The 26,104-nt window shown below is 42.6% G+C and overlaps 1 protein-coding gene across 6 annotated transcripts in view; it reads left to right on the forward strand.

Moving 5' to 3' along the window:
- Positions 1–26,104, forward strand: part of LOC113969039 (glypican-5-like) — a 395,727-nt gene that overhangs the window by 19,856 nt on the left and 349,767 nt on the right. For 3 of the 6 annotated variants that reach the window (XM_027686129.1, XM_027686130.1, XM_027686133.1), the window contains exon 1: positions 24,227–24,399. The exons of the other annotated variants lie outside the window; for them this stretch is intronic. In XM_027686129.1, the coding sequence (XP_027541930.1) occupies positions 24,240–24,399 (160 nt within the window). In that variant the 5' untranslated portion in view covers positions 24,227–24,239. Of the gene's footprint in view, positions 1–24,226; positions 24,400–26,104 lie in introns of those variants that run through there. 6 annotated transcript variants of the gene reach the window in all.

The following is a 26,104-nucleotide window of genomic DNA, read 5'->3' on the forward strand; positions in this document are numbered from 1 at the left end:
AGGACCTAACCCCTGCTTTTATCAGCTGCCAAACTGCTAGAGCATATCTGGTAGCTGTTACAGATAAATCCCTCTCACTTCTTCCTTTGGTTGCTAAATTTTATTCACATTAGTCCTACAGGGACAGTGATGAGACAAAGGTCATGGTATACCTTTGTATCTTGTCCCCTGAAGATCAGATTAATTTGTTGTCTCCCCCACCCTCCACAAACTGTACAGTTTAAAGCTGGTTTGTGCTGTCAGCAGCTAATTAATGGTATCTTCCACTGAGACTAGCAGCAACCCATCTGGGTTGCAGACCGTGTAACTCTGTAGCTGAAGTATTGGAAAACTTTACAGATACCTTTACAAAGCTGCTTTCTATCTATCTGGTAAAGAAATTGAGAGTACTAGCTCTGCCAGAGAGAGGTTCCATTGCAATGCCTTTAAACTTCAACAGGTAGCAAAATGAAGTGTGTTGAGTGATCAGTAACAGTCCTTATCTATTAACATGGCTACAGAGTTAGTGAGCAGCTTTTGAAGTTTAGGCTCTTCACACCAAGCTCCTGAAGTCAGCACAAAGTGGCTCTGACTCCCTATCCCCCCCCTGACATGCTTGCATAAACCAGGAGACTGAAACTCTTGGATACTGAGCCATCCCCTGCTGCTTTTTGAGATGGGAAGTTGTCAGTGTCATGAAGTACAACCCTCCTGCTGCTGTGGCTACATCTCAGGTATGTGCTCCCAACCCAGTTCTAAACTCAGCTTGTTCAGACCAGCTGTGATGCCAAGAGCTCAGAGGAGGCTCCCCATGCAGGCTTTTACCAGGTTCTGGGATGAGCACCAGAGTGTTTGGACCAGGTGCTGCCAGCCATGTCCAGTCAAGTCACTTAAAGCTCACCCTGCCTTTGCAGCTTTGAGTTCTTGCTCAGCACCAGACATATGGGACATAGTCAGACCCTAAAGCACAGAGCCATCCCATTTCCCTGTGTTCAGGGGTGTGCTATAACCAAGTAAGCCCTTAGCCATGCATCAGATGCTATAACATTCACCAGTTCTCAGAATATGAGTGCAGCAAGGTATCACAATGTGATTTAAAAAAAAAAAAAAAGACAAAACAAGCTTTAAGCAATCCTTGCTTCATTTGAAATATTAAAGTATTCCTTTATCTACTGATTCTGTATTCTTTATCTGAAAGCAGCCTATGCAAGGTATGATCTGGAACTGCTCTTGAGAGAGGAAACATATCTGGGTTTTGGGGCAGTGAGAGTTGAGCCTATTTAACAATCCTGTCACCTTTTGCATCCAAATCTAAGATAATTCCATTTTAAGTATAGGTTTTGCTGATAGAAAAACCAAGTTGGCTAGCATCTGGCTCTAATCTGGGCCTTAAATATTTCCCCTCTTTGGTTTACTTCCACTTTACCAGTTCAGCAGACTGAACCAAAAGCAATGCGATTTTAGGCAGCTGCAGCATGTTTCTTAGGAGGTGCAGAGTAACACTGGTGAGGACTGGAATACTGGCAGATCAAAATTAAGAAATAGCAGCCAGGCAAAATGCTGCAGGGGGTGTGGTGGTGAAAATTTTAGTCCACACCTTTTGCTTCTTCTCTGCCAGTGAATAGTTAAAGCCTGCAGAATTGAGACCAAGCCTTGAGACCCATTGCATTACTGTTCTCCAGAAGAACATAGTGGCAGTGTTTTAACATGCACGTTGTGTGTGCTGATTTCTGCCACACTTGCAAGCAAATCACTTGGTGCATAGGAGCATACAGCAAAGTGACAATCTAAAGTCTGCAGGTCAGAGCACAGTTCTCTGGCAGCTCCCTTAGGAAGCCTATTTCACATTAAATGCAGATGGCCTTAGGTGATGTTAAATGTCAGCATGGTGCTTGCTGGGAGTGGTCACTGTTACATGAAGGCAACTCCCAGTTCTGCTGGATTATTCTGAAGCTCAGCAGACTTTTCTTACAGTGTTCCTGGGTGTATGGACATCGTGGTTTTGAGCAACTGCTTTTGAACGAATTGTTTCACCTGTTAAACCCAACTTCACAAGCCTGTCTCAGTTTGAGATTATTTTGGAAAAGGCTTGACCTCCATCACAGGATACAAGGATGAAGGGCTCTCTGGGATTTTTATTACTGTGTTTGTGCCCTGTCCCAAAAGCTGCATACCCACAGGGAGGTGAAAACCACCAGCGCTGCTGCTCTGGGCATCCCAAGGGGCCTTTTTGGAAACATCTCTAAGTAGAATTGGGACCTATGGAAAGTCCACTCTCTTAATCAAGGGGACATGAAATAAGTACTGTACTATATGGAGAAGCAATTCAAGTTGGTTTTTCAGATAACCTCATAGAATGCTGCCTTGCTGTATAAATGGACCTTCTTCCCTTTTCATCTGTTTTACTGTATTCTAATATAAAGCATAAATTTGAAAAGAAATGGATGATATTTCACTCCCTCATTTGCATTGGAGTACCAGGGCTGAGCATCTTTCTCACAATGGATAATATACAGTAACTCAAACTGTAACACTGAATGCATGGTCTAAAAATAGGTGGATGGAGGTATTTTATTCCTATTTTATAAATGACCATAGAGGCCCAGAGAAATCTTCACGTCAGTGTGATGGTCTGTAGCATAACTGAAAGGCAAGATGAACTTCAACCTCTCCCTGCTCCTAAAGGTTTCAAGTACTTTATACTTCATATTAGATACACATAGGAGATGTTTAGATATGAGTGACTCTTTGCAGATGCTGTCACTGAAACATGCTGTGAGCTCTATCTGGTGCATTTCTCCAGGTACAGGTCAATTGTGATAATGTGGGAGCAGTTCAGCCCTAGAATCAAGTTTGTACTCAGGCTGCTGATACAATATTTCTTCCTTACAATAGGAAAGGAGGATGGAGTTCCCTAGGGCATGGTGTCCAACACTTCCTGTGTGAACCAATTTTAGACCATAAAACAATTTTTTTGATTAAATTAATCATTAGGACTAATAGTCCCATTAGAGTGACTAACCAATTCTCTGCATTTTAGCAGAAGGGGGGGTTGTTTTTAGCCTTTCTTGTACAGCTGAAGACTTTCTAGAAGCTGCTTGTGTGGGGTATCCTGCTGCTGCTTCTTATCTTGTGGATGCTGATGATGATCTCAGATCAGTTCAGAGCCCCTTTGTGTTAGACACCACATCCTGAGGAGTGGAGCTTGTGCTGCAAAGCCTGGCGAGAAAGGAGCAGGGTGATAAGAACTGTTATCTGTCAATCCCATTTCACAGACAAGAATTCCACCAAGATTAAAGGTAGTGATGCCTTATGATGACAGAAGAAGAAAAAGAGCTGGCTTTCTATAACAACTAAAACTCCCATTAAGGTCTGTATAGATATGATGTAAAAGATTTAAACTTAAAACTTTTAATTTGTTATGTCATAGGGGAAGGTACTCTTCTGCCCTTATCTGCTTATTTATTATCTCTATAAAATAGGTCCTCGAGTCTGCTGCTGTGCCACAAACTGTGTGCAGATCTCATGTATTCCAGGTTTGGGTGTTAGTTTTGAGTCTGGGCAGGTGAGACTGTACTGTTCTTCAGCTGAAACAGTTAACAGTGACTGCTAATAGTGATTAACTTTTAGTGATGAATTAGAGAACTTCCTACCAAATAAAAAAAAAAAGGCAGGCTTTTTTTAGATTTTATTGTGAGGCTCTTGTTAAGGCCATATTGTACAAGTTGTTCATTTAGGATCTTCCCAGGAGGAATTGACACTGCCTCTCCAGAGACTCCTCAATTAACCAAATGTATTTCTTTACTTTGGTTTTAAGCTACTGATTTTTTGCAGCTGAAATGAATTGCAGCTGCTTTGCCTCCTTTCAGAAAACTATTGTGTGCTGCCTTCCCTTGTGCCATCATTCTAGTGGAGGAAATATTTAAACCGATGAGACGCGTTTCATTATGCACCTGTAGTATTTTTACACTTACCACTTTTTACTGTGGCCCAACACAGGGGAAGGCTTGGAGTCTTAAATTCTTATTTGATGGGACAAGCTGTATTCCTTCCTTTTGGCTTCAGGCCCTTATTCTGCACTGTGTTTTTGAGCACATCAACTAAGCAGCCATTTTAAGAACCCTCCAGTTACCACAGACTTAAGCCATCTGTCTTTGCTAGCCCTACTCCTTCATCCTCTACTTCTACCTATGTTCATCCTAACTTTTCTAGTGGAAGGCAGAAGGTAACACAAGTGTGCTGAAAGCTGTACCTGCCTTTCTGACAATTCTCCTTTGCTCTGCCCACTCCTTTGTCCTTTTGCTTAAAAGATCAGACTCCAATAGTAAATAAAGACCAAGGTATCTTGCTAATTCTTTGCTATCTGCATGTATTGGGGAGATTTTTCCAAGGGCTGTTACTTGGCTTCCTATGTGATTTTTTTTTTTCCCCTACTGTGAGTCTTAGATCAGCTGTTTATGGGTGACTTTCAGCCCACAAAAACATAGTGTGGTGAGCACAATGTACCCTGCTTGACTTTCAGCTCATATTTTTGCCCTCCCCACTGTGACACACACATCTCATTCTTTGCCAAACAAAGAACATTTTGCACTTAAGATGAAAATAAGTGAAATGGCAATGGCAGAGTGCCCAAACTTGCTGTTTGTGCTTTTTGTGCAATAACAGCACACAGTTGCGTTCTGGAGTATGATGGGAACAACAGCAAGGCTCTGTGCAGGAGAAATGCATGTTGTTAAGTGATCAAAGAGGAAAGAAACTGATTATGTAAACCTGGAACAAAAATAAAGAGGATACTTTTTATTGCAGGTCAAAGTAATTAAATGCTCAGTTAGAACAGTCTTTGTCATTCACTTAAGTAATAGCTGTTCACTCACTCATCTTCAGTGTCCTCTCTGCTGCTTTAAGGTGACTTACGATCCATGAGGCATCTCTTGATCTAAAACATTTCTAAAGAAAGTGATTGTTGCCAAGTCTTTCACCCACAGGTACTTCCAGCTGCCCTGAGAACACCTTGATTGCTTCACTCCTGGAACGTCAAAAGCTGTGGGGTTAGAAGCCCTGATGTGGGCCCCATTCACAAATGGTGACATGCAGGAGTCCCCTTTGTTCATCTTGGGAGCCATGCCTTGAAAAAATGGGGAAGCAAAATCTAAATGACAAAATGCTGTTGCTGAGCTGAGAGTGCTGTGCAGAGCTGTCCCAGGGATGTGGCGAGGTTGTGTTCCATCCCCTCGGCGTGTCAGGCGCGGTGCTGAGGGCAGTGGCAGGACTGCTGCCATTCCTCTAGACAACAGCTGCCTTCCTCATGGGACGTGGGCTTTCCTCTCTGACTGAGGCCCATCCCGGGGCAAAGGCCCATCCCGAGGCAGGGACTGAATTCAATTGAGGAGAATATTACTAGAAATGGATGGGGCACCTGCATTTCTAACGTGTGTACAGAAACACAGGCAGCTTTCACCTACCACTGCAGTGTAAGGAACTGAACTTGTCGGGGGACAATGGACAATTATCCATCCCTCTGTCCAAAAGTCTTTTCAACTGCTACTTATCTTTGACAGGAACAGATTATTTCCTTCTTGTTTCTGGAAGACTGGCATGAGCCTGTGGAGAAATCCAATGAAATGGTTTTGAGTTTGTAAGGGACAGGCCTTTACCAATAAGCTTAGAGACTGACCTATACAGAGATGGGCACTATCTTCAGAGCTCTCTGAATAAATGAGAACTGGCATCACAGAATAATTTAGATGAAGGGACCTGGGGAGACAGACTGGTCCAAATCCAGGTGCAGAGTATTCTGAACATGCTAGCTCAGGTTCTTCAGGGGCACCCATTCTGCAGTCTTTCTAGGATGTGGGATGATTGCATCTTTGACTCAGTTTATTTCTACCAATGTTTCTGGTGATTCAAAAATTAAGTACCAAGAACTTCAAATGCAGTCTCAATTTCAAAGTTAAAAATTAAAAAAAAACCAACCAAACAAAAAATTTGAACTTCTGTTAAATACTTACATCTTTGTATTATTTCCTAAAGTCTTAATCAGAAAATAAGTGAGTTTGAACTGAAGAAACTTCAGATTCTGGTTTCTTCTGCAAACAAAACAATTTGCTAAGATTAGCAAAATGCTTTCACCAAACCATGTTAGCATTTTTTAGGAAAAGTTTTATCATTCAGAAGTAAAAACCCTCTTACCCCACTATTATCCTCTTCAGCATTTATCTTGAACTTCATGAGAATCTTGCTACATGAAGTAGCAGCAAATCTGAGTTGCTTTTATCTTACATGACAAAACCAAACCACTGTCTTAACTCCAATGCAATGATCTTCTACCAATCTACCTTTCAGCATCTTTCTATTCAAAAGGATATGCTCTGAAAAACTCTTCTTTGGGGTCTTTATCAATTCCATGTGTTAATTTACTTGAGTTTGACTTCTAGCTTATTTTTTCCTTTGAAGTTATACCTTTGATTTTTATTTTTTTCTCCCCTCTTTAAGTGTGATCACATTCCTGTCACTTAAAACTTCAGACACTTTCATGAAATTTCTGCTCTTGATGGCGAAGAGGAAGCTGTCAAAACTCCAGAAATATGACTCTGGGAAATTTGTGTTTAATGGAGTTCTTTAGTTTGTCTGATATCCTACTGCTTTTTGACAGGATACCTCTGGCTTTGCACATTAAGAAGCTTTGGTGGTAATAGTGATAAAGAATGGTTTTATCCCTTTTGTAGAGATGAACAGGACTGAGTTTTCCTGACATGCTCTAATTCTCCCGAGGGCATTACAGTAATCCTCACATTTGTCACTTGTCTGTACTATAGTAGCCTCCTTGCAGGGACTCTGACTCCATTGTGCAGAGTGGGTTTCATGCAGAGGTAATGAATACACAGCTATTCAGCTGGAGATCAGCATAAGCAGGAGACATAACAGGTGGCCCAGAGTTTGATATGAGTATGATGCTGATGGTGAAGAGCTGTATTTCCATCCCACTGTAACCAGTGGAAACTGCCTTGATATCATGCAAAGAAAGTGGTCTTGAAAGTTATTTTCTGACTTAAGTCTTGCTCAAGGAAGAATTTCTCTGATTAGGTTGGGTTGCAGGTGGTGAAAGGAGGGACAGGGACCATGTTCATCGCTGCCTTGAGTTCTGTGCTTTCCTTTAGTTAGATTAGAGCAGAGAATGTAACAGATATTAGTTACCTGTACTTCCTTGCTTGCTGCTAATCCTGTAATCTCTGTCTCTGATTGAACACAGGCTGCATCTCTGCTGCACAGAGCCCTCTGATTATCTCACCTTGGAGCAGTGTGTGGTCCCAGGTTTGTGAGCTAAGCTGGCAGGGATGACCCGGTATGGGAGGTGCTTTGTCTGCTCCTGTCCTTATTCCTTTAACATGGAGCTGTTGCAGGCAGCAGCACCGTGACAGAATGGTCTTCCTACTAAAGACCAGCTTAGTCTGGCCCTGGGATCTTTAAGGGCTGTAAGGACTTGAAAAAAAAAAAGGCGTAAATAAGTGTGTGGGTGCCTGCAGTTCACTTTGCCCTGGAAGCAAACTTTGCACACAAATCATGGGTGACATGGATTCCTGGAACTGGCTGCCTTGTGCTTGGTGGCTTAATTGTTGACTCCCTGAAGAACTCCTGGACCTTGGGAAGGGTTTGCCCAGGGCAGGAGTGCACAGGAGATCCCTGTCCTTCCCTACACTGACCTCTGGGCTGGATCCTCTTTGAGGCCAAGGAAGTTTTGCTCCCATCAAAGGTTGCTTAGCCCCTGGCAGTGGGGCAGGCAGGCAGGGGCTGTCCTGCATAGGGGGTGCACAGGGCAGCAGGTGGCTTCAGCAGGACAAGGGCTCCAGGGCTTAGGTGGATGAAGGCCAGGTTGTGCAGAGACACTCAGCAGATATTTCCACAGCCTCACTTTGTCTGTAGTGAGGAGGGGGGTTCATAGAAACATCCCAACTCCGTGCTGGTTTATAACAACTCTGGTGCTAAAAATTAATTGCTTGAGCCTGTATTGCCAAATCTTAGCCCGAAGCTCATTTTTGCAGCCAAGTTATAAATCTTGAAAGTAAGGATTTGTAATAAAAACACTGGTACAATCTTGAAGCCCAACAATGCTAGTGGCAGTTGCAGCTGTGGTGTAGTTTGAAAAAAAAATAGTGTGTGGAATAGCTTGTGTTAATTACTCTTAAACCTGTTAGTGTGTTATGCCTGGCAAACCCTGAGAAGCTCAGCTTTCTGTGACAGGAATGGTGTTTAGTTTGGGTTTACTTTTTTATAAAATCCAAACAAAGAAAAGATTAGACACTTTAATGATTTCATGGTTTAAAATCTCTGTGCTAGAAACAACCTAATTAAATTCCTGACATCATCAGGTTTGTTAGTAAATAGTAACCATGGACACGGTGGAGACTTGCATCTCATTACATTCAGCATAGGGTTTCAATACAAGAGCCACTGGATGTGGTGTGGAAATGGAAAAACAAAGGGGAAAGTATGGGACACTTTTTTTTTTTCCTCCCATTGATCCCGAACGCAGTGGAAGAAGATCTGTAATTAATTAGCAGGGCTTTAATGTAGGGTAGTAGACCATAGGTTTTCTCTAGTGAATGTAGTAAGTGGCAGCATATTGTACAAGACAGAGGACACAAGAATATATAAAAACTACTCAAACTGCAGGAAATCAGTCATTGTACAGTGTAGTTAAAGCAAGCCCATATTTGACAACTGACTTATGATGGTGTTTGTGTATGTCTCTATCCCAGGAAAAATGCAATCCAGGTGAATAATCATTTACTACACCTGCCTTAATATGATTTAATAAAAAAAAAATCCAGATTCAGTTAGGTAAGTGGTGACAACACTGCCTGTTGAAGCAAGGGTGAATTAGCATGCAGACAGCAAACATGGGCAGAAGGGAAACAGACTTTCTCATAAAGGAACTGATTAGAATTACTCAATGCCACTCTTTCTTTAACAGGAGATGTACTAGTTAGCACTTCATTTCAATACAAACAACAAACAAATGATGTTCAGTTACCAGGGTTTGGCATAAAACTGGTGTCTTCAAAGGAAGTGAGGCTGATTCAATGCAATTAGAACAGATTTTCCTTTGGACTCGTGGATAAATTGGTGCAATGTGTCTGAAAGCCACTGTGCAGTATATTTGTCCACTCTGCAGTCCCCAGTTCTGCAGCTCAGGGGATTTATGCTCAGCCTTGCAAGTAACAGTAGCAGTGTCAATGCCAGTAACAGAGTCCTCAATGAGCACATATGCAGGTGTCTGTCAGATTTTAATTTTTATGTTAATAAATGAGCTCGTGTTATCATCAAAGGTGCACTAGATTGATTTTTAGCAAAGCTTCAAATATACGTGACAATCAGATGGAAAAATAACAGTACAGACTCATTCAGATAATGCTGACACTTTCTATCAGTAGCAAAAGGGAGATTTTCTTTAAAAACAGCAGCACAGGGCTGATTATCTCTTCCTTGCCATTTTTCCTCATGGATTTGTCAGTAAGGTTCAGCTGGAGTTGCAGAGGGACGTACCCTGCTTCCTTAGGACAAGATGAACACTGTGCAGCTTTCTGTTAAATGGCAGTGCCTCTTTTCAGGAAAATGGGATGATCTGTAGATTGTGTGACTTGGTAAAGAAATTCCCATGACTTTTAATGGGAAGGGTCAGAGGCTGCACTGTGATTACTTGCACACAACCCAGGTTTCAAAAGACTGTTTAAGTTTGTCCCGTAGTGTGGGATTCCTGTACTAGAGAATGGAGTCCAAGTGCACTCCATGAGCAAGGATGTTTTAGGGATCCTTGAAAGTATAACATTTTTAATATTAAAAAGGGTTTTCAGAAACCTTCCTTAGAAGTGTTTTAACTGTCAGGGAATGGAAGAAAAAGGCAAAAAGGAAAAAAATTAGTTTGTAGCTTTGACAGGGAAATAAGTTAGGGGATAAAGGGGCCTGCAGTGGAAGCTGCTATCAATCAGAGTGTACCTAGTATGTAATTCTGCTCTGGAGACCTCTTAGATGTGGAACTTTGTGCAATAAATCCATTCCTGGAACATGTTTATTCCTTTGTTACATTTGTGGGAAGCAGAGATTTCACTGCACTTTCTGTACAGTGATGCATAAAATCCATATTTATAATCTTGCTGTATGTATTACGCATGTTTCAGCAATAGTATATTAGTTTGTTATATGGGTTTGTTCTTTGCAGCCAGGCCCTCTTTTAATGAGAAATTTCAGTGTCCTTGGCAAAATTATGAGAAGAAGTATTCAGTAATTCTTTTTTCTGATTTATTTGTGTATCATGTGTTTTATGTCATCTTGGTGCACACAAAAGGACTTACTAAATCTAATGGGGAAATGACATAATTATACTGCTATCCTAAAGCATTATTAAGCAAATTTCATTTGAAATTAATAGTCAATACTTGAGGACTGTCTTTTTATTAGCAGAAATTCTGTCCTATTTCTAACACAGGTTGACTATATCAGAATGCCTTTCATCAACCAATTGGAATAACTCTTATGAACAGAGGTGGCTTTCCTTATGTATCATTTTCAGTTCATTGGCTACAGTGTTTTGTCATTTGGAGAGAGGGTTTGGCTTTAAAAAGGAAAAGTTTATCTTGTTTTACCTACAAAAAAGGTGAAAAAACCAAATAGAAGTCAGTGATGTTCTCTAAATGGGAGATGCTCAAGAATTCAAGCATAGCATCCAGCCAGAGATACTGATACTTAGGCTTTTTAAAACAGGGGAAAATCTGCTTTGTTGTTAAATTACTAAATAGCAGTAAAATGCCACATTTAAACTGTGAGCTTTGTGGTACCAACAGCTTTGGCTCTGGTCCAGTTCTGCTTTTGTTGGGATAGACTCTGTTATTCAGCTGGCAGTACACTGGATTGATGACTGAGGCCAGACCTGTTGCTGTAGGGAGAAATTACCCTTCTAAAATAACCTGATCCCAGGGATGAGGTGAGTCAGGAAGGGTTGAGGGGTAAATGCATCCTCCAGTTGCTGCCATAACTGAAAGAGGATTGTGGTCCTTAGAAGATCCAAGGTTTTACAGCTTGTTTTTTTTTTTTTCCTCCCTATGAAATACTTTGAACTGGCTTTGCCTTTAATAGTAAGTTTTATGTTTCTATTTGAAGTTTTACCTCCCTGTGGAGCTTTGTCCCATCTTGCTGAAATCTTACAATTCACGTGACATTCTTACCCTTTTTCAGGTGGAATTCTAAATTAGTGACAGTGCCTTTTTCTGCAGGGTGCTTCTTAACAGAGCAAGGCTCCATCTGAAGAGGGCAATTCCCTGAAAGCCAGGAGCAGCCCTTGTGTGCCCCTTTCTGTCAGCTAATTGCAATTCCACGGATGCCTGGCTGCTGCAGAGACCTCCAAACCCTCTGTGCTCTACCAAAGCAGGGTTGTTGTTTTTTTCCTTGCAGTTGGACAGTAATAAGGATGAGAGCTTGTTCTGTTGGCTCTGGCAGTTCCAGTGAACTCTGCTGTCCTTGTGCCAGGGGAAATGGGAATGCAGATTTATGATGGTGTAGCAAGGGGCACAGGAGGGAGTCATTTGTGTGATTTCTCTGCTGCAGTGAACAGCTGTGGAAGTCCTGATTGCAAATTTCTGTGCATGTTCATCTTTCTCTTGTTATGAAACAAGTACTGGGAGGAGAGTCTGTCCAGCACAGAAATAAAACGAGGAAAAATTATTTAGTGCAGGCAGCTTGGCATAAAAAAATACTTTTGTCCAGGAAAAAGTGCTGCTTTCATGCCTATTTTCTCATGGGTGAGCTGAGGTATCAACGGAATTGAATTTTCCTATTAAAAGATGTGCTTCTATTAAAAGAACTTGGAGTGGGCATGATGGCAGCTCACTAGGTTTTTAGCCTGGGGATTAAAAAGTACATTTAGAAGTACATTTAGATTTTTCACGAGTTCCTAGGAAGGGACTTTGCAGCCTGAACTGATCAGACAGGAGGACCTTAAATGCCTAGAAAGAGCATGTCTGCCATGAATTAGAGTTAGCAGGGTGGATTATCTCCCATTCCTGTTTCCAGCAAGGTGTTTCCCTTGAGCATGTTTTCTGGATAGTTTTTCTGGGCTGCTCTGATTCTTCATCTCTCCTATTTCCTATCACTGTTCGCCTTTCCTCAGAACCACTGGTGCTGAGGGAAAAAAAAAGAGCAAGTGCCCCACAGATGAGGAACCGAAGGGATAAACCCTTCTGGACACAAGCTTGACATGGTATTGAAAATAGTGGGAAAAATTAGACAGAAAAAGAATATGTCGAGTTCTTTAAGCCAGTTGTGGGAAGGGTTTTCTGTAGAAGATTGTTGCATTAGGAGGAGAGTCTCTTTAAGTGCAATAGCAATCCCTGATATATGTTATTGCTACCAGATGCTCCTGGATCCCGCCAAGTTGGGCAGGTTTCCCTCCTCTGTCACCCCTGTGTAAGCATCTGCTCTCGGCTCTTCTGAATGAATTTAGTGAATGAAGAAAGAAACCCATAGGAGAATTCCTGATGGTGGAGTGTTGTAACTGGAAATAACACTGACCCTAGTAACAACAGGTCAACTAAAATAGGAAAAAACCCTTGGGTTCCATTCTCCTGGAGTTTGGAGTGCATTCCTGTAAGGTAGGTTGGATACCTTGGAGGTGGGGCTGTCTCAACTTGTGTGCTGAGCTATGAGAGATCATAACAGACTTGCCAAAAAGATGTTTTGTTGTCACAGCTCACCTGTGGATCCCTGTGTGCACAGTGGTAGGGATTTGGATCAGTTAATTAGATAATTAATTACTGCCTGGCTAAGGCAGGCCAGACCCATTGCAGAGCCACCTCACATTTGAGGAATTGCATCAGCTTTTTGCGTTTGTTCCTTTGGGAAGAGGGGGTGGGAACTGACCCAAGGAGAAATCCCAACTGGCTTAGGGATGTAAGTGTCAAAGGTAGATTATCCAAAATGTTGGCCCTAAGACAAAGATGACAGCAGTTGTCTTTACTCAGGAGAAAATGGAATGCAACAGCCTGCATGAGTCATACATTTTTAGCACATCAGCTTTCACTCTATTGCTAGAAAATGTACAAACTACATAAGATTTTGTTTAAGTAAAGGCATATTTGAAAGCTCTGGCAATGAAAGTGCCAACACACTGGACTGTACTTGATGTTACTGCTCTCCAAGCACCTCACAGTTCTTACTTAGTTCTTCCTTGTGTTTGTTTTCTGAATTTTTTTCTCTTTTAGATGTTAGTAAGAAACATTCTCTGAACATCAGAAAAGAGATGCTCAGTGCTATCTGATAGGATCAAAGAGAGCCAACTGGTAATTTCAATGGCTTAGATCTGTTTTCCCTATCTCACCACCTCTAAAAGGGTCTCCCTTCTGTGCTTATCTCGATTGGAATCCTGCTGTGTACAAAATGTTCAGATACTTGCAACTCATTAGAGCCTTTTCCCCTCCTTTGGTGACAAACCACTTTCTGTGTAACTTCTGTATCACATGTTCATGAGTCCTGTCCCTCTGTCCCATCAGTCACAGGTAGCTAAAATCTCATTCTGTGATCACCTTTTCTGGGTAAAACTTCCTGAGTACTGATGTGAGTTGGTGAGTATGACATGGATAATGGAGAAAGGAGGGGACTGATTGTATCAAACAGCCTGGAAAATTCATGTAACAAAACAAAGCCAAAAGGAAAGATTCATTTTGGGTAGCAAAACATTCCTAGTTAAAACTTGGATCAAACTTTTGCCTTTAACTAGTATCTTTTGTTGAGTCATTATCTTTGTGCCATTTTAAATCCAAATTGCCTGCCCACATTAGATGATACAAAGGAAGTTAGAAAAGATCGATTTCACACTGTAAACTTAACCTTTTTTAAACACAGACCATGCAGACTCATAGCTGGATGATCAGATTATTTCAAAGAATATTGCAAAAACAAAGGATCATGCTGAATCATTGTAAATAATTCTAATATTAAAAGTTCTGCACACAGAAAATGACACGCAGCATAAAAAAATAATCATATACCAGCAGGAGTATTGTGGAAGATTTTCAAAGGTCCATTAGTCAACTAAAGCAACTCTCCTGTTTATTCCCACTTTGATAATATCCCCAAACTGCAAGATTTGTTAGGCCAATTATTGTCTTGCAAGAGGCAAGTTAAGGTGGACATTGGTGCAGACCAGCTGGCTGGGAACTCTTCAGTGTGAGGCACTTTTGCTAGAATAGTTAAATCGTTCTCCATGCATCACATACTCAACTAAAAAACAATATATGAAGAATAAGTTTAAGTTCAGAATATTCTTTGTCGGCAAAAACAGTATATAAAGGCTGATTAATAGTGGTTCTATACAACCTTATGCTTCTTGCTTCCGGTGCAGATATCAATGTGTAAAATCTGTCAGAGAGGGAATGGGATGGATTTGTAATGGTCTCTGAAGGGTCTTCAGCTCCATGAGCCAGTTAATGGATTGCACACAGCCATATGCAGCATTTCCATTTCTTATGGCTATAATGGAATAATAGTTTTCATTTAATAATCAACCCAAGTATAATTCAATACAAAGACATTATATTCCATTTGAGCAAATGAAGCATGCCACAGCTTAAGTGGAGCTAAAAAAATACCCCCTTCGTACTGTTTTCCCTCATGAAAAGGCTTGCTACATCTTTAAGTGCAAATTCTAGTTGTGAGTACACACTAAGTCCTAGTATCTAGTTTATTGATGACTTTTAAGGCTTTGTTTTGAACATATCTATTCCCATAATTCATAATTTAAAGGGCTAAATTCTTGCATGCTGACTTCAGTCAGTGAGGAGAGCTGTGGCTAAGACGTTGCTTGGTGGAAGGTATATAAACCCTATTCAAAAAATATTGTCACTCAGCTTCAGGCTGAGATCCTCCTGGGTTTGCAGCTGGAACTGCTGCCTCAGAGGGCAAAGATTCTGTAGATCTTTCCCCACGGATCAGTCTGAAAACAGAGCAGAAAGTGGGTGTCATCCTTTTGAGTTAGAGCATGGCATGAGCCCTTGTCTCTGAATGGTCAGAGATGACGCATGTACAGGAGCACCAGGCCACAGCAGACCTGTTCCAAAGCTCACTGGGGTCACAGGAGCTTTGCACTGGCTTTGAAGAATCTTAGATTGCATGCATACAGTGGCCACTAGGTAGAAAATCATGATTCATTCAACTCTCCAACTGTGTGAAGAACTTGAGGACAACAGGTGTCATGTGTCAGGGCCCACATTTGTTCCTGATTTACTTTGCAGGGCAGAAACCCACTTATGACCAGCCCTGGACTTGGTTTTGAAGGAAGAAAATGAGCTATGTAGAATAGGTAGTGCTATCACCACTGAGTAATCTGTACTTCAAAGTCAAACAAAAAGCTTTCCTGTTACCTTGTGAATCATGGGTGGGATTTATCCTGAGTTTTGTCTCTAAAAATTGCCTGTAAGAAATCTCAGCAGTCAGTGAGAATAGATGGCTCAGAACTCGGCTATGGCTCTAGGGACCTTCACAAATCTCAGGATGTCTCTTAAGTGCTTGATTTGTGCAGATGATGCTCTGATTTAGCATAGAAACTTTAGAAAGTCGCATATAAACGCGTGTTGCCAGCAGCCTCTATTGGCGTCAGATGCAGAGGCTTGAGAGAGTACATTATTCCAGCAAATGTCAGCATTAATTTATACTTGCTCAGGGCTCATGTGCTTTTTCCTGCACTCTCTTGGAGAGATTACAGTGATGTGCATGAAAAACTTGGTGTCTAGCAGATAAGCCAGGAATCGCCTGGAATCCTGGAGAGGGATGTGCTGAGGGAGGGATGGCAGCAGGCTGACCCCCAAGCAGAGGGGTTATGGCATTGCTTGTTACACCCTCTGTTAATGAAAGCACCATGAAAGTCATGTCATTAAGCTGCAGTGATGGCTCCCCGGAGGAACTGCAATTTAAACTGCTGATCTGCTGGCAAGAACCACTAATACACCCCTGTTGCAACAGGGAAAAAAATTTTACTTTGCTAAGAGTAGTTCCCATAGTAGGACTGGAGTTAAAGGGGTCAAATATCCCTATTTTGCTTATGTGAAGGATTGCAGAAATTGCTGTACTACTCAGGAGCAAAACCAACTGGGAAAAGTTTGCACTCACACATGAGGTTTAACTGAGCTGTTGCATTCACGTTCTCTCACTTTGAAAAGCACTTTTCAGCTCCAGGATTACTCATTGCATTAGATCTACAAGTCACTTTATGGTGTAAGACAAAACAGCAAAAGATGACTTTCAATATTCAAACAAAAGAAACCAGTTATTAAATATAGTTCTTAAAAAATGCAGTTGTACGTATAGAATGTATCAGACATTTAAATGCAGCCCAGTGTGCTTGCTTTTTGTTTTTCTGATTCTGTGTCACACTTGCTCAGTTTGCAAAGGGGTTGAGTATTTGCCCTGATGATGATCATGCAGGAGAAGTTAGGCAAGTGACTTGCCCAATTCCATCATTTCCAGCTCCTGTTCTGAGAGACACCTCTCCACACTTGCAGTGAATGTACTGGGCAGATGTTGAACCAGAGAGAAACTGTGAAACTTGCTTCCAGCACTGTGGAACCAGGAAGCTTTTCGCAGTTTTCTTGAAGTGTAGATTTCTACTTCAGAATTCTCCTATTGGAAATGTTTATCACAAACTCCTCAGTACTGAGATCTTTAGCAGGAGTGTTTGTATAGAACTGACAACAGCGAATGCCAATTAGAAAAAGTTGTTTTCAACATGTATTTTTTATGAATAGCATATTTTAACCACATGTGTTTCAGACTGTGCAGGCAAACTTCCCAGGCATATTTCAGCAGTGACTTGTGCCTGTTCTGCTAATGCTGATCCAGTCTCCAGGCTATCGAGCTGCTGTTGCCCTTCATAATGGAGTGGACCGGGAGTATGGTGTGAATCAAACATCTGGAAGTTGGGCTTGGTGACACATGGTGCTTTTTTCATGTCTGTCAGTGTGTACATGTCTCCACTGCAGATTTTACTAGTAAATGATGGTCTGTCTCCATGCCAGCAATTTTAACACAGTCTTCCCCTGCAGCTCCTCATATACCCAGTGGGTCTCTAGGCAGGTTGTGGATGACTTGTGCTGAGTGGCTTTGCAGAAGTTCCTGCCCAAGAGCGCAGGGCTGTCCACAGAGCAAGTTGGCTGTTTCATCTGACCACCACCTGCCCCGTGGAACTGGGCTTGAATAGGATTCTTGGCACTTGGGATGGGTTTAGGCAGGATTTGACTTCAGGGAGCAAGACAAGTTTGTGGGTGTTAAATAACTTTTAAGGCATGTTCTTAGGCTGGAAAACATAAATATACAGCAGCTGGTCCTCTATAATATGTTTTCTACAGCAACAAAAGTTTCCTTCAGGGCTCATTCCAGCTCCCTACTGGTTGTTGGTGCTTATGATGCTGTGTGCTGACTGGAAGATGCTTTGGTCAAGGGCAGGTACTTCACACAGGTGTGTTGTTGGGTTTCTTGATATAACTCCTACAACCAAACTGCAAGGAAAAGAGTGAAGCAAGGGCTTCCTGTGTGAGTTTCCATTACTACCACCATCAGGCTCTGCAGGTGTGATGCCACAAGGCTGACAGCAGTCCTAGAAATTCTGTCCTAGCACCCTTTGCAGATGTCAGATGGGGAAAGTTCAGTGAGTTGAAGTGAGCAGGTGATGTGAACCTGCCATGCTGTACATGAGTGTGGTGGCAACCAGCCTGCTTTTGTCATAGTTGGAGAAAGGGCTGTGCTTTTTCACTAGACTCGACCTGTGGCATGCTGGAAATCCAGAGCCCTCTTTTCCTCCTCAGTTTCTTGTGCTCCTTCCAGAAATAATCCCTGCCTGCTGCTACAGTCCCACAGTCCCTCATGCTGGGGGGCAGCTGCAGAAACTTGTGCCTGACTTCCTTTGCTCTTATTTAACCCTGGGTTCACACCCTTCATACCCTCCCCCTGAAGGGAGGGGGCACTACCATGTTATGTGATCCAACATGTGGAGACTAACACTCTGGACTCGCTAGTGGTGCGAGGGAGTAGCAGCAATGTTTTCTGGCTGTACGTGTTCTCATTAAAGAGATTTACTTTGCATCCATATGGTAAAGATATCAAATACTGCTGTACCAGAGCAGTGGTGCTGAGCTATAAAGTTTTGCTACAAAACTGAGCACATAAACAAGTATTCTGAGGACAGAAAGTGGTGGCTGGTGGGAACAGTAATATGAGATGTCAGAGGAGTTCGTTCATTTTGATAAACTAGTTGATATTCTAGGATGCTTTCTGCCACGTTGATAAAGTGTCAGTCTTACGATGAACTTTGCTATTGATGACCTTTCATATAAAGTTGCAGAGCAGAAAGAAAAGATAAACAACTTGAACAACACAATTAAGGCAAACAGAGAATTCAGTCTGTGAGAGACACCAGTGTTAAGTAAATCATCCCATGGAAACAGAGCTATTTGGAAATGCAGTGGCATCGCTTACAGTACAGTGGGCAATTAGTTTTAATTAACTTCAAATTCTGACACATAGTTAAAAATCATCTTTTGAGTGCCCACCTAGACAAATGAAAGTTGGGGCATTATGTTCCACAAGAAAAAGCTATTACAAGTATTATAATGATGTTATTAACACTTCTATTATAAGTATTATGTGATCTTTTAAATTTTTTTATGAACTGTACTTTTGGAAGATGATCTTGTTCCATACCATAAGCCTTTGAATAAGGGCACTATTTTCAAAGAAAAGATTGAATTTCTAGAAGCTGTTTTGAATTCATTAACAATGTCTACTGAACATCTTGTGACTTTGACCGGTCAGGGAGGAAACAGCCAGGAGTTCTTGTAAGATTATCAGAAATTAAAGGCAGGTTTTGATGTGTATTTTAAGGTTAAATCTGGCGCTTTAAATGTGACATATGTCTGTCACTATGGAAGCCCCAAGTACACATTTTGTGGGAGGTAAGGGGGTGGGTGCTCTGCATTACAACTGCTCAGTGGGGCATGTGTGCCCCAGCCTGAGTCCACACATCCCTCTGCCCTGCGTGTCCATCCAGATGAACCATTCTGGAGAGCAAAAAATGACTTCCTATACATGTTCTTTTAGCAGTGTATTATAATCCTTAGCACTGTGAGTTTGATGCTGGTGTTTGTGGGACCAGCTGTGAGTTCTTGGTGTTTGCTGTGGTATGGCTCTCCTGTTGTTGGGGGGAGCAGCTTCTGAAAGATGCTCAGTAAATTACTGACTTCTTTTATATGAAACTTATTTCCATTATTGGTGTTTTGAAGTATGTGAAACTAGAGCTAGATACTTCTGCTTACATTATGCAACCTTTGCTCCTTGAGTAATCTCCTTGATTTCCCTTGGGCTGTGTGTGGCAGCTTCTCACATGAGTAAGTTCAGAGCCTACTTGCTTGTCCCAGTTTAAATTAATTTGTATGCTGAGCCATGCAGGTAAGGGCAAAGAGTATATTCATCTTCTCAGCTGCTTGGTGACCAGGATGCTTGAGGAAGAATTCAAACAGAAAGAGCTGGTGCTACTGAGATGGGAAAACTGTTATCGTGCAGTCACCTCCACAGCGTGTTCGTCTTGGATCATGGCAGATCATGGCACCCTGGGAGGTGCTCTTTTATTAAGTCATTAAAATCTGTGCCTTTTCCTCTGTTACATCTTCGCCGAGATACCAATTTCTCAGGGCTATATTTTTTATGACCAAGAAAAAAGCTGCTCCTCTGGGGGATTAGACTGATGTTCTCAGCTTATGTCAGAGAACATGCACAGCAGTCTCTGGGTAGCAGGGTGGGACTTGGAGCTGAGATCTGGAGAGGGAGAACGCTGCTATGCTGCACATGGTGTAATATCTAAATAAGCATGGTGGGTCTGATGTCTGCCACGGGAGACAAGTCATTGAAGGATTTTTGGCCTGAACCAAAATAATTGCTCTCACACTGTTAAAATGAAACACTAGAAAATTATGAAAAAGTAGAATTGTGTTCAGCATTGTCTGTAGAATGTTTTCTCTTAACTAGTGGCTGTCCTGACTTGCTGTTTTGTCATATCAATTGTATTTCTCTCATAGATCTTGAACTGGTTGGTGGCCTAATAATGTTTTAAAAAATGAGTTTTATGGTAGAGTTAACAGCTGTGCTTTTCAGGCATGATTTTTTTTTTCTTTCAGAAAAAATATGACAGGCACTTGTAAACTGTACATTTGGTAAAGTGAAAAATATCCATGAAATAATGAGCCAGCAGAGGAGTACTGCATTCTGACCACCAAAAAGGTCTGCACATATTTTTTCCATGTGGAGTACATGCAATGCAGGAAACAGTTCATGATATGGCAGAATGCTCGTTCTCCTTCTGCTCAGTACTTGGAGTGTATGAGAAGAGAACAAAACAGAATCTCTAAACAAAAAAGAGAATTATAGGTTTCTGCTAGTAATTTTTATTTTAGTTTCCTAGTGCTCATCACTTAACATGATGAGGAAATTGAGTAAAATTACCAGAAATGATTTTCAAGCAGTGCTTTTTAGTCTCGGCATATTTATGAATATTTCATGCATGATTTTTTTTACTATTTAAGATCTATATTTAAAATTTCATACTCAGCTTTAAAGTTTGCTCTGACTTGAAATATAGTAGTCTTTAGAAAATAGGTTTAACTTTCTTAAAAGAAGAAAAAACTGAAAATTATAAAAACCTAAGAAACTTGTCTTAATTACAGAGAGGATTTTGCATTTCTTTTGAAGCTGATTAAGTTGTTTTTTAAATGAAAATCAGCATGTGTTTTGGGCTCATTCTAGTGACTTAGTGGACAGAAGTAAAATTAAGGAACCTGTTTGAGTTCCTCAGGTGCTTCAGTAAAACGTGAACCTCAGAAAATCAGACCTCTAAAGATAAAATAAGGTTTTAAAGACTAGATTACTGGCTTTCCTGGACTGGCTGAGACACACACAGCAAGGCTTTCCTCTGGCAGCTGAATTGGCAAGAGCAGACCTGGTGCCCATTACGTCCCATTGGGAGAAAATCCAGTGTTGGAGATGAGCTTATCTTAAACATAATGGAATTAGTCCAGCTTCCATTTAAATCACTGGCAAAGCTCTGGCTATATTCAACAAGGCAAAGGCTGAGGTAGCAGGCACACAAAACCCTGTTTCTAGGCCTGATCCCAGCTTTTCTTACATGCCCAAAGCTCATGCTGAGTATTGTGGTCACTTTAGCAGGATTAAGACCGAGCAGATTGTTTGGGCAGATTTATATTGCTATACATTGTAAGAAGTACTGATACAGTTCTCAGCGATGTACAGTTAATAAATATGCATGTTATAATACAAGACACCTGTTGACAAGGTGAGATTGTTCCAAACAAATTGCTCAAGTGTGATAGAATGTCACGTACAATAATTAGCTGAATAGCTCTTCTGTTATCTGCAGCCCTCTTCCAGCAGAGCACTTGGGCATGTGTTTGCCATGAAGCACCTGACTACCTCCATAAAGTCAGTCTGACTGCCCTGCTGTATGTGGGAGAAATAAGGCCTAAATTAATTGGAGTCCACTGTATTATGTCTGTGGTGTGTGTTCTCAGTCCTTTGGGAAGTCAGTCACGTCCAAATGTGACACCTTGGTTTGATCATCACTTCATAGGGAGAAACAACTGCAGTGCCTGTCACTTTACACGGGGTGGGTTTCAGTAGCAATCTTGCACACTCATGGGTGCCAGGAGGTTATATTTGTCACCAAAGCAGTGCCAGGAGAGAGGTGTGATGGTTCAGTGTCAGCCCAGAGATGCAGGGAGGCCAGTGGTTACCTGTGGGTTGTGAGTGTGCGCGTGAACACCTGGGGCTGCTGACGGTGGTAATGACCATCTCCTTGCTATGGATGTAATCAGTGACAAAAACATACACCTGAACAGTGAGTGGAGGGTCTACATTTTTTTTTGCCCCAAAAAATGTAACGTCACCTTTATTTAATGCTTCTATAGTTATCACAAAATGACAAGAAATAAAAATATTATGTATTGAAGTAACCAGTATTAAATGTATGGATGTTACAATTCACTGACATGGTTTGTATTGAATTTGGGCATGTGGATAACTCGGGTTCCTTGGCAGGATTTTGAGGAGAGGAGGGGAGCTGAAGATGGTATCATAATGGACTGTCCTCTACTAACGATCTGAGGACCAATTAAAATGTAAAATAATTGTCACCTGACTTAGAAAGCCAGGTGAGGAAAAGAACACCCATCATGTAAAGATGAGGCATTAAAATAAACCATGCTAGAAAATAATTAGCCGTTTGAGGTTTGAACTTGCCACCCACTGAAAACAATGGCAAGAATCCCACTGAATTAAATGCCTCGAGCCCTTGCACGGGACTCATTTGATGATATTCATAGAATAACATATATGCCAAATAATGCTGTTATTTGCCAAGTAAATTATTCATCAGATCCATCATCCTGCCATTTCTTTTCTGGCAGAGCTCCCACTGAAGTCAATGGGAGTATTGTCTGAATTAAAGTCTTTCAGGACTGGGCCCAAGGTTAAGCAAAATGCTACTGGGGGCAACTTATTTATCTTCCTTGTGTACATAAACCCACATGCTGGACAATAGTTTGTCAGCCAGGGTACTGTGCCTTATGATGCTAATTGTTCTTTCACTGATGCTGATTATTCCCTCATCTCTCTTTAATCTACCTGTTGCCCCCTCGATTTGATCCTGTTAACGTGTGTATGTAACTTAAACCTTGCTGGCTGTATAACCCATGTCAAGCTGACAGCAAAGTTAACCTGTATTGATGTCCATGGCCATCAGCCCTTTGGGTGTGCTGTCTTGTCCTGTGGTGTTCTGGGCTCTTGTCTGACCTTGGAAAACTGCAGGATGAGCCAAGGACTCAGAACACAGGGCTTCAAAGGTGACTTATTCTCTGCTTTGGAGTTTAGAAGCCTGTTTAATGGCTGGTTTGTTCTTCCACTTTGGGTTTTTTTAGTCTACAAGTTAAATGTTCTGAATCAAATTGCTTTTTCTTCAAAAAAGTGAGAATTATCTCTTATTGTCTTGAGAGGAAGAAAGTTAATACAAGCATTTCTAGCTATTAAAATACAACTTGGGCAACTTCAGCACTGAGCTCAGCTTCTCATTACTACCTATGGGAATGTATAATGGTTAAATTAGCTGCAGGTGGGCTCCCCCGTTGTTCCAGAAGCACATTAGAAGCATCTTGAAGGTTGCAAGTAACCTTAAAGAAATTGCACATAATGGCCTCAAACAATAGTCATTCTTGTAGCTCCTAACATGCTCCATATGCCTGAAAGGTACTGTGCAAATGAGGCTCTTTGTGGGAGACCGCTTGGTTTTGGCTTCTCTGGACATGGAGTGTTTGTGTGAAATGGAAAATATTTATGGGCGTTGAGGGTAGTTCTGTTCTCAAACGTGTGGTAGAGCAGCTGATACCGAAGCTTGCTTAGGGAGGTGAAAAGATCGCAGATCACCTCTCTGATGGTGACAGTGGCTGCTCTCAAGGTGGTGTCATCCCCAGGAGGGGGCTATGTCCCCCAAACCATATAGGATGGATCTGCCGCTGGCTTTTGTCCAAATGAACAATTTATATCCGCAGCTGGTATAGAGAGATATGTATCCTGGTGTAAAGTTTCCAGTCTCTGCTGGGACTCTTGGCTGGAGTTAACACTTGTCTAGTGAAGACCCTTCCATGTCATCTGCTAGGAATTTCGGAATCGAAGCAAACCGTGCACCCTGCAGCGCTCAGGGGGTTCATACCTACTGCTCTGTCTGCCCCCTGTACCCTTTGTTACCAAGGGCCACAGGCTGCGAGCCTCTCCCTTGGTGCTGATCTCCCTTCTTTCGGGACTCTTTCTACTGACCTCGGTTCGCTCCCGAGGCTGCGCGGCCCGCAGGGACCGCACCGGTGCTTTTGAAGAACTTCCGTGCCGGTGTCCCGCGGGGCCGGGCAGCAGCTCCCCCCGAGGGGTGTCACGGGAGCCGTGCCAGGGCTCTCTCCCCTCTCCCCCTCCCCTCCAGCCGCGATCGGGGGGCGGTGGCGCCCCTCGGACCCCGCGGGGAGGGGAGGGGAGGGGCGGGCGGCGGCGGCCGCTCCCGCCGAGGAGGAGCGCGGGCGGCGGGCAGGGCAGCGCTGCCGCCGCCGGACCGGCACCGGGACCCGGCCCGCGCCCGCAGCGCTCGGGCGGCCCGCGGCCGTGTGCCGGGCTGCGAGATGGCCGCCGGCGCCGTCCTGGGGCTGTGGCTGCTGGCGGCGGCGGGGCTGTGCGGCGGGGCGGCGGCGGGCAGGTCCCCCAGCTGCCACGAAGTGCGGACGGCGTTCCAGCTGCGGCAGATCGGGCCCCTCAAGCTGGTCCCCGACGTGCCCACGGCCGGTCAGTACCGACACACCCGCGGGGGGCTGTTCCGCGAGCGGAGGGGATGCGGGGGGCTCGGGGCTCTGCCGCTGCGAGCGGCCGGTGCGACCCCGCTGCCTCCATCCAGCCCGGCTTTGCTGCCGGCGCGGGGAGCCGAGCGCGTTTGGAACGTCGCTTGCTAAAACAACTAAAAGATTTTGTAGGAAGAGCAGACCGGGATGACTCCTGCGGTTTTACGCTGTGCAGGTGCTGCTTGTTGGTCTCCACCGTAAGCGCGGTCCGTCTTACCCGCGTGTTTCAGACCTGTGCGGTCCCTTTGCTGAGTACCTGCCGCAGAGGATTCCTCGCGGGAAGGATCTCTGTCGTGGAACGCAAATCTGTAGCCGAGTCGTTAGGGAAGGCTTGTTTTACTGCCCAGATGAGCGGGTGGTGAATACTCTCTAAGTTCTGATTTGGAAGTGTTATCCTGCAGATGAATTCGGGAGCACTGTCATAAAGAGAGGCAGGGGTGACACCTTGGAGGGACACAGTCAAAAGAACTTGGTTTTTGCTTAGTTAAGCAGCAAGTCTGCAGCACTTGGAAAATTTGATGAGCGGAGTGGTGTTCCCTTTTGCCTTTTCATAGCTCCTGAACTGAAAGGGGAAAGTAACACACAGATAATAAGAACAGATTTTTTTTTTTTGCGTATTCTACAAGTACTCTGTAAAATTCATGGCAAGGGGATAAATTGCTTTATAATGTAAAAACGTGATTAAACTCGTGAATGACAATGTATCTGTCTAGATAACGGAGTTTCATCACTCACTTTTATGTGTTTTCCAACCTAAAAGATTCAGTGAGTCTGTTTGAAGAAAATGTTTACAGGAATCGGAATAAGAAAGCAGAGACTATCAATCTCATGACACAATCTCTAGCTGCCTTATGCCAGTGGAATTGCCTGCAGATGTGTGGTGGTATAAGTTTCAGTTTGGGTTGTTGCCTTTTTTTTTGTTTTGTTTTTTTGTTTGTTTGTTTGTTTTGAGCAGTTCAATTCAAAGCCTGCAGAGGTTGATGGAAAGACTTCTTATCTTAGGTGGGTTTTGGATATGTTTTCTGGCATGGGTTTCTGTCCTGGAGATTAAATTTGATAGGCTGATCTCTTAGGGCTGTGAATGACTGCATAGTGCTGGTGATCTTCACTTTACATGAAGTAGTTGAGATGACACATAGGTGTAGAGTTATCCTTGGGTAAGGAATCATTTGTCATTTTGTGGCAAGAAGAGATCTGCAGGAATGGCATTTTGAAACTTGGTGCTACTGTTCTGTGCTGATAGAGGCATGAGGACATGTTTGTCTTGGAGAGCTAAAAAAGAGGAAAAATGAGGCTTTTCATCCATTTTGATGAAAGCTTAACCCTCTCTCCTGAGCTCTTTCTGGAAAAAGTTCCTCAAACTTTAAATTGATTGTTTTACATTTTCTGTGAAACTCTACTGCTGTAGATGAAACTTTGAGAAAATTCTGCATTTGCAGAAGGTCAAGGTGTAGATGCAGTGATACTTTAGAGAATCCTGGAATGATTTGGGATGGAAGGGACCTCAGAGATCACCTAGTTCTAACTCCCTTGCCGTGGAGGGTTCTTTCATTGTTTTCTTGTGTCATATTGAACTTTCCTGTTGAATAACAAGCTCTCAGAAAAGAATCTGCATGAGAGAGGGTGAGAGAGGGTAATGTGCTTTTAAATTT

Source organism: Neopelma chrysocephalum, unplaced genomic scaffold (assembly GCF_003984885.1).
Source record: "Neopelma chrysocephalum unplaced genomic scaffold, ASM398488v2 Primary Assembly neopelma1_70, whole genome shotgun sequence".
NCBI classification, from domain to species: domain Eukaryota; kingdom Metazoa; phylum Chordata; class Aves; order Passeriformes; family Pipridae; genus Neopelma; species Neopelma chrysocephalum.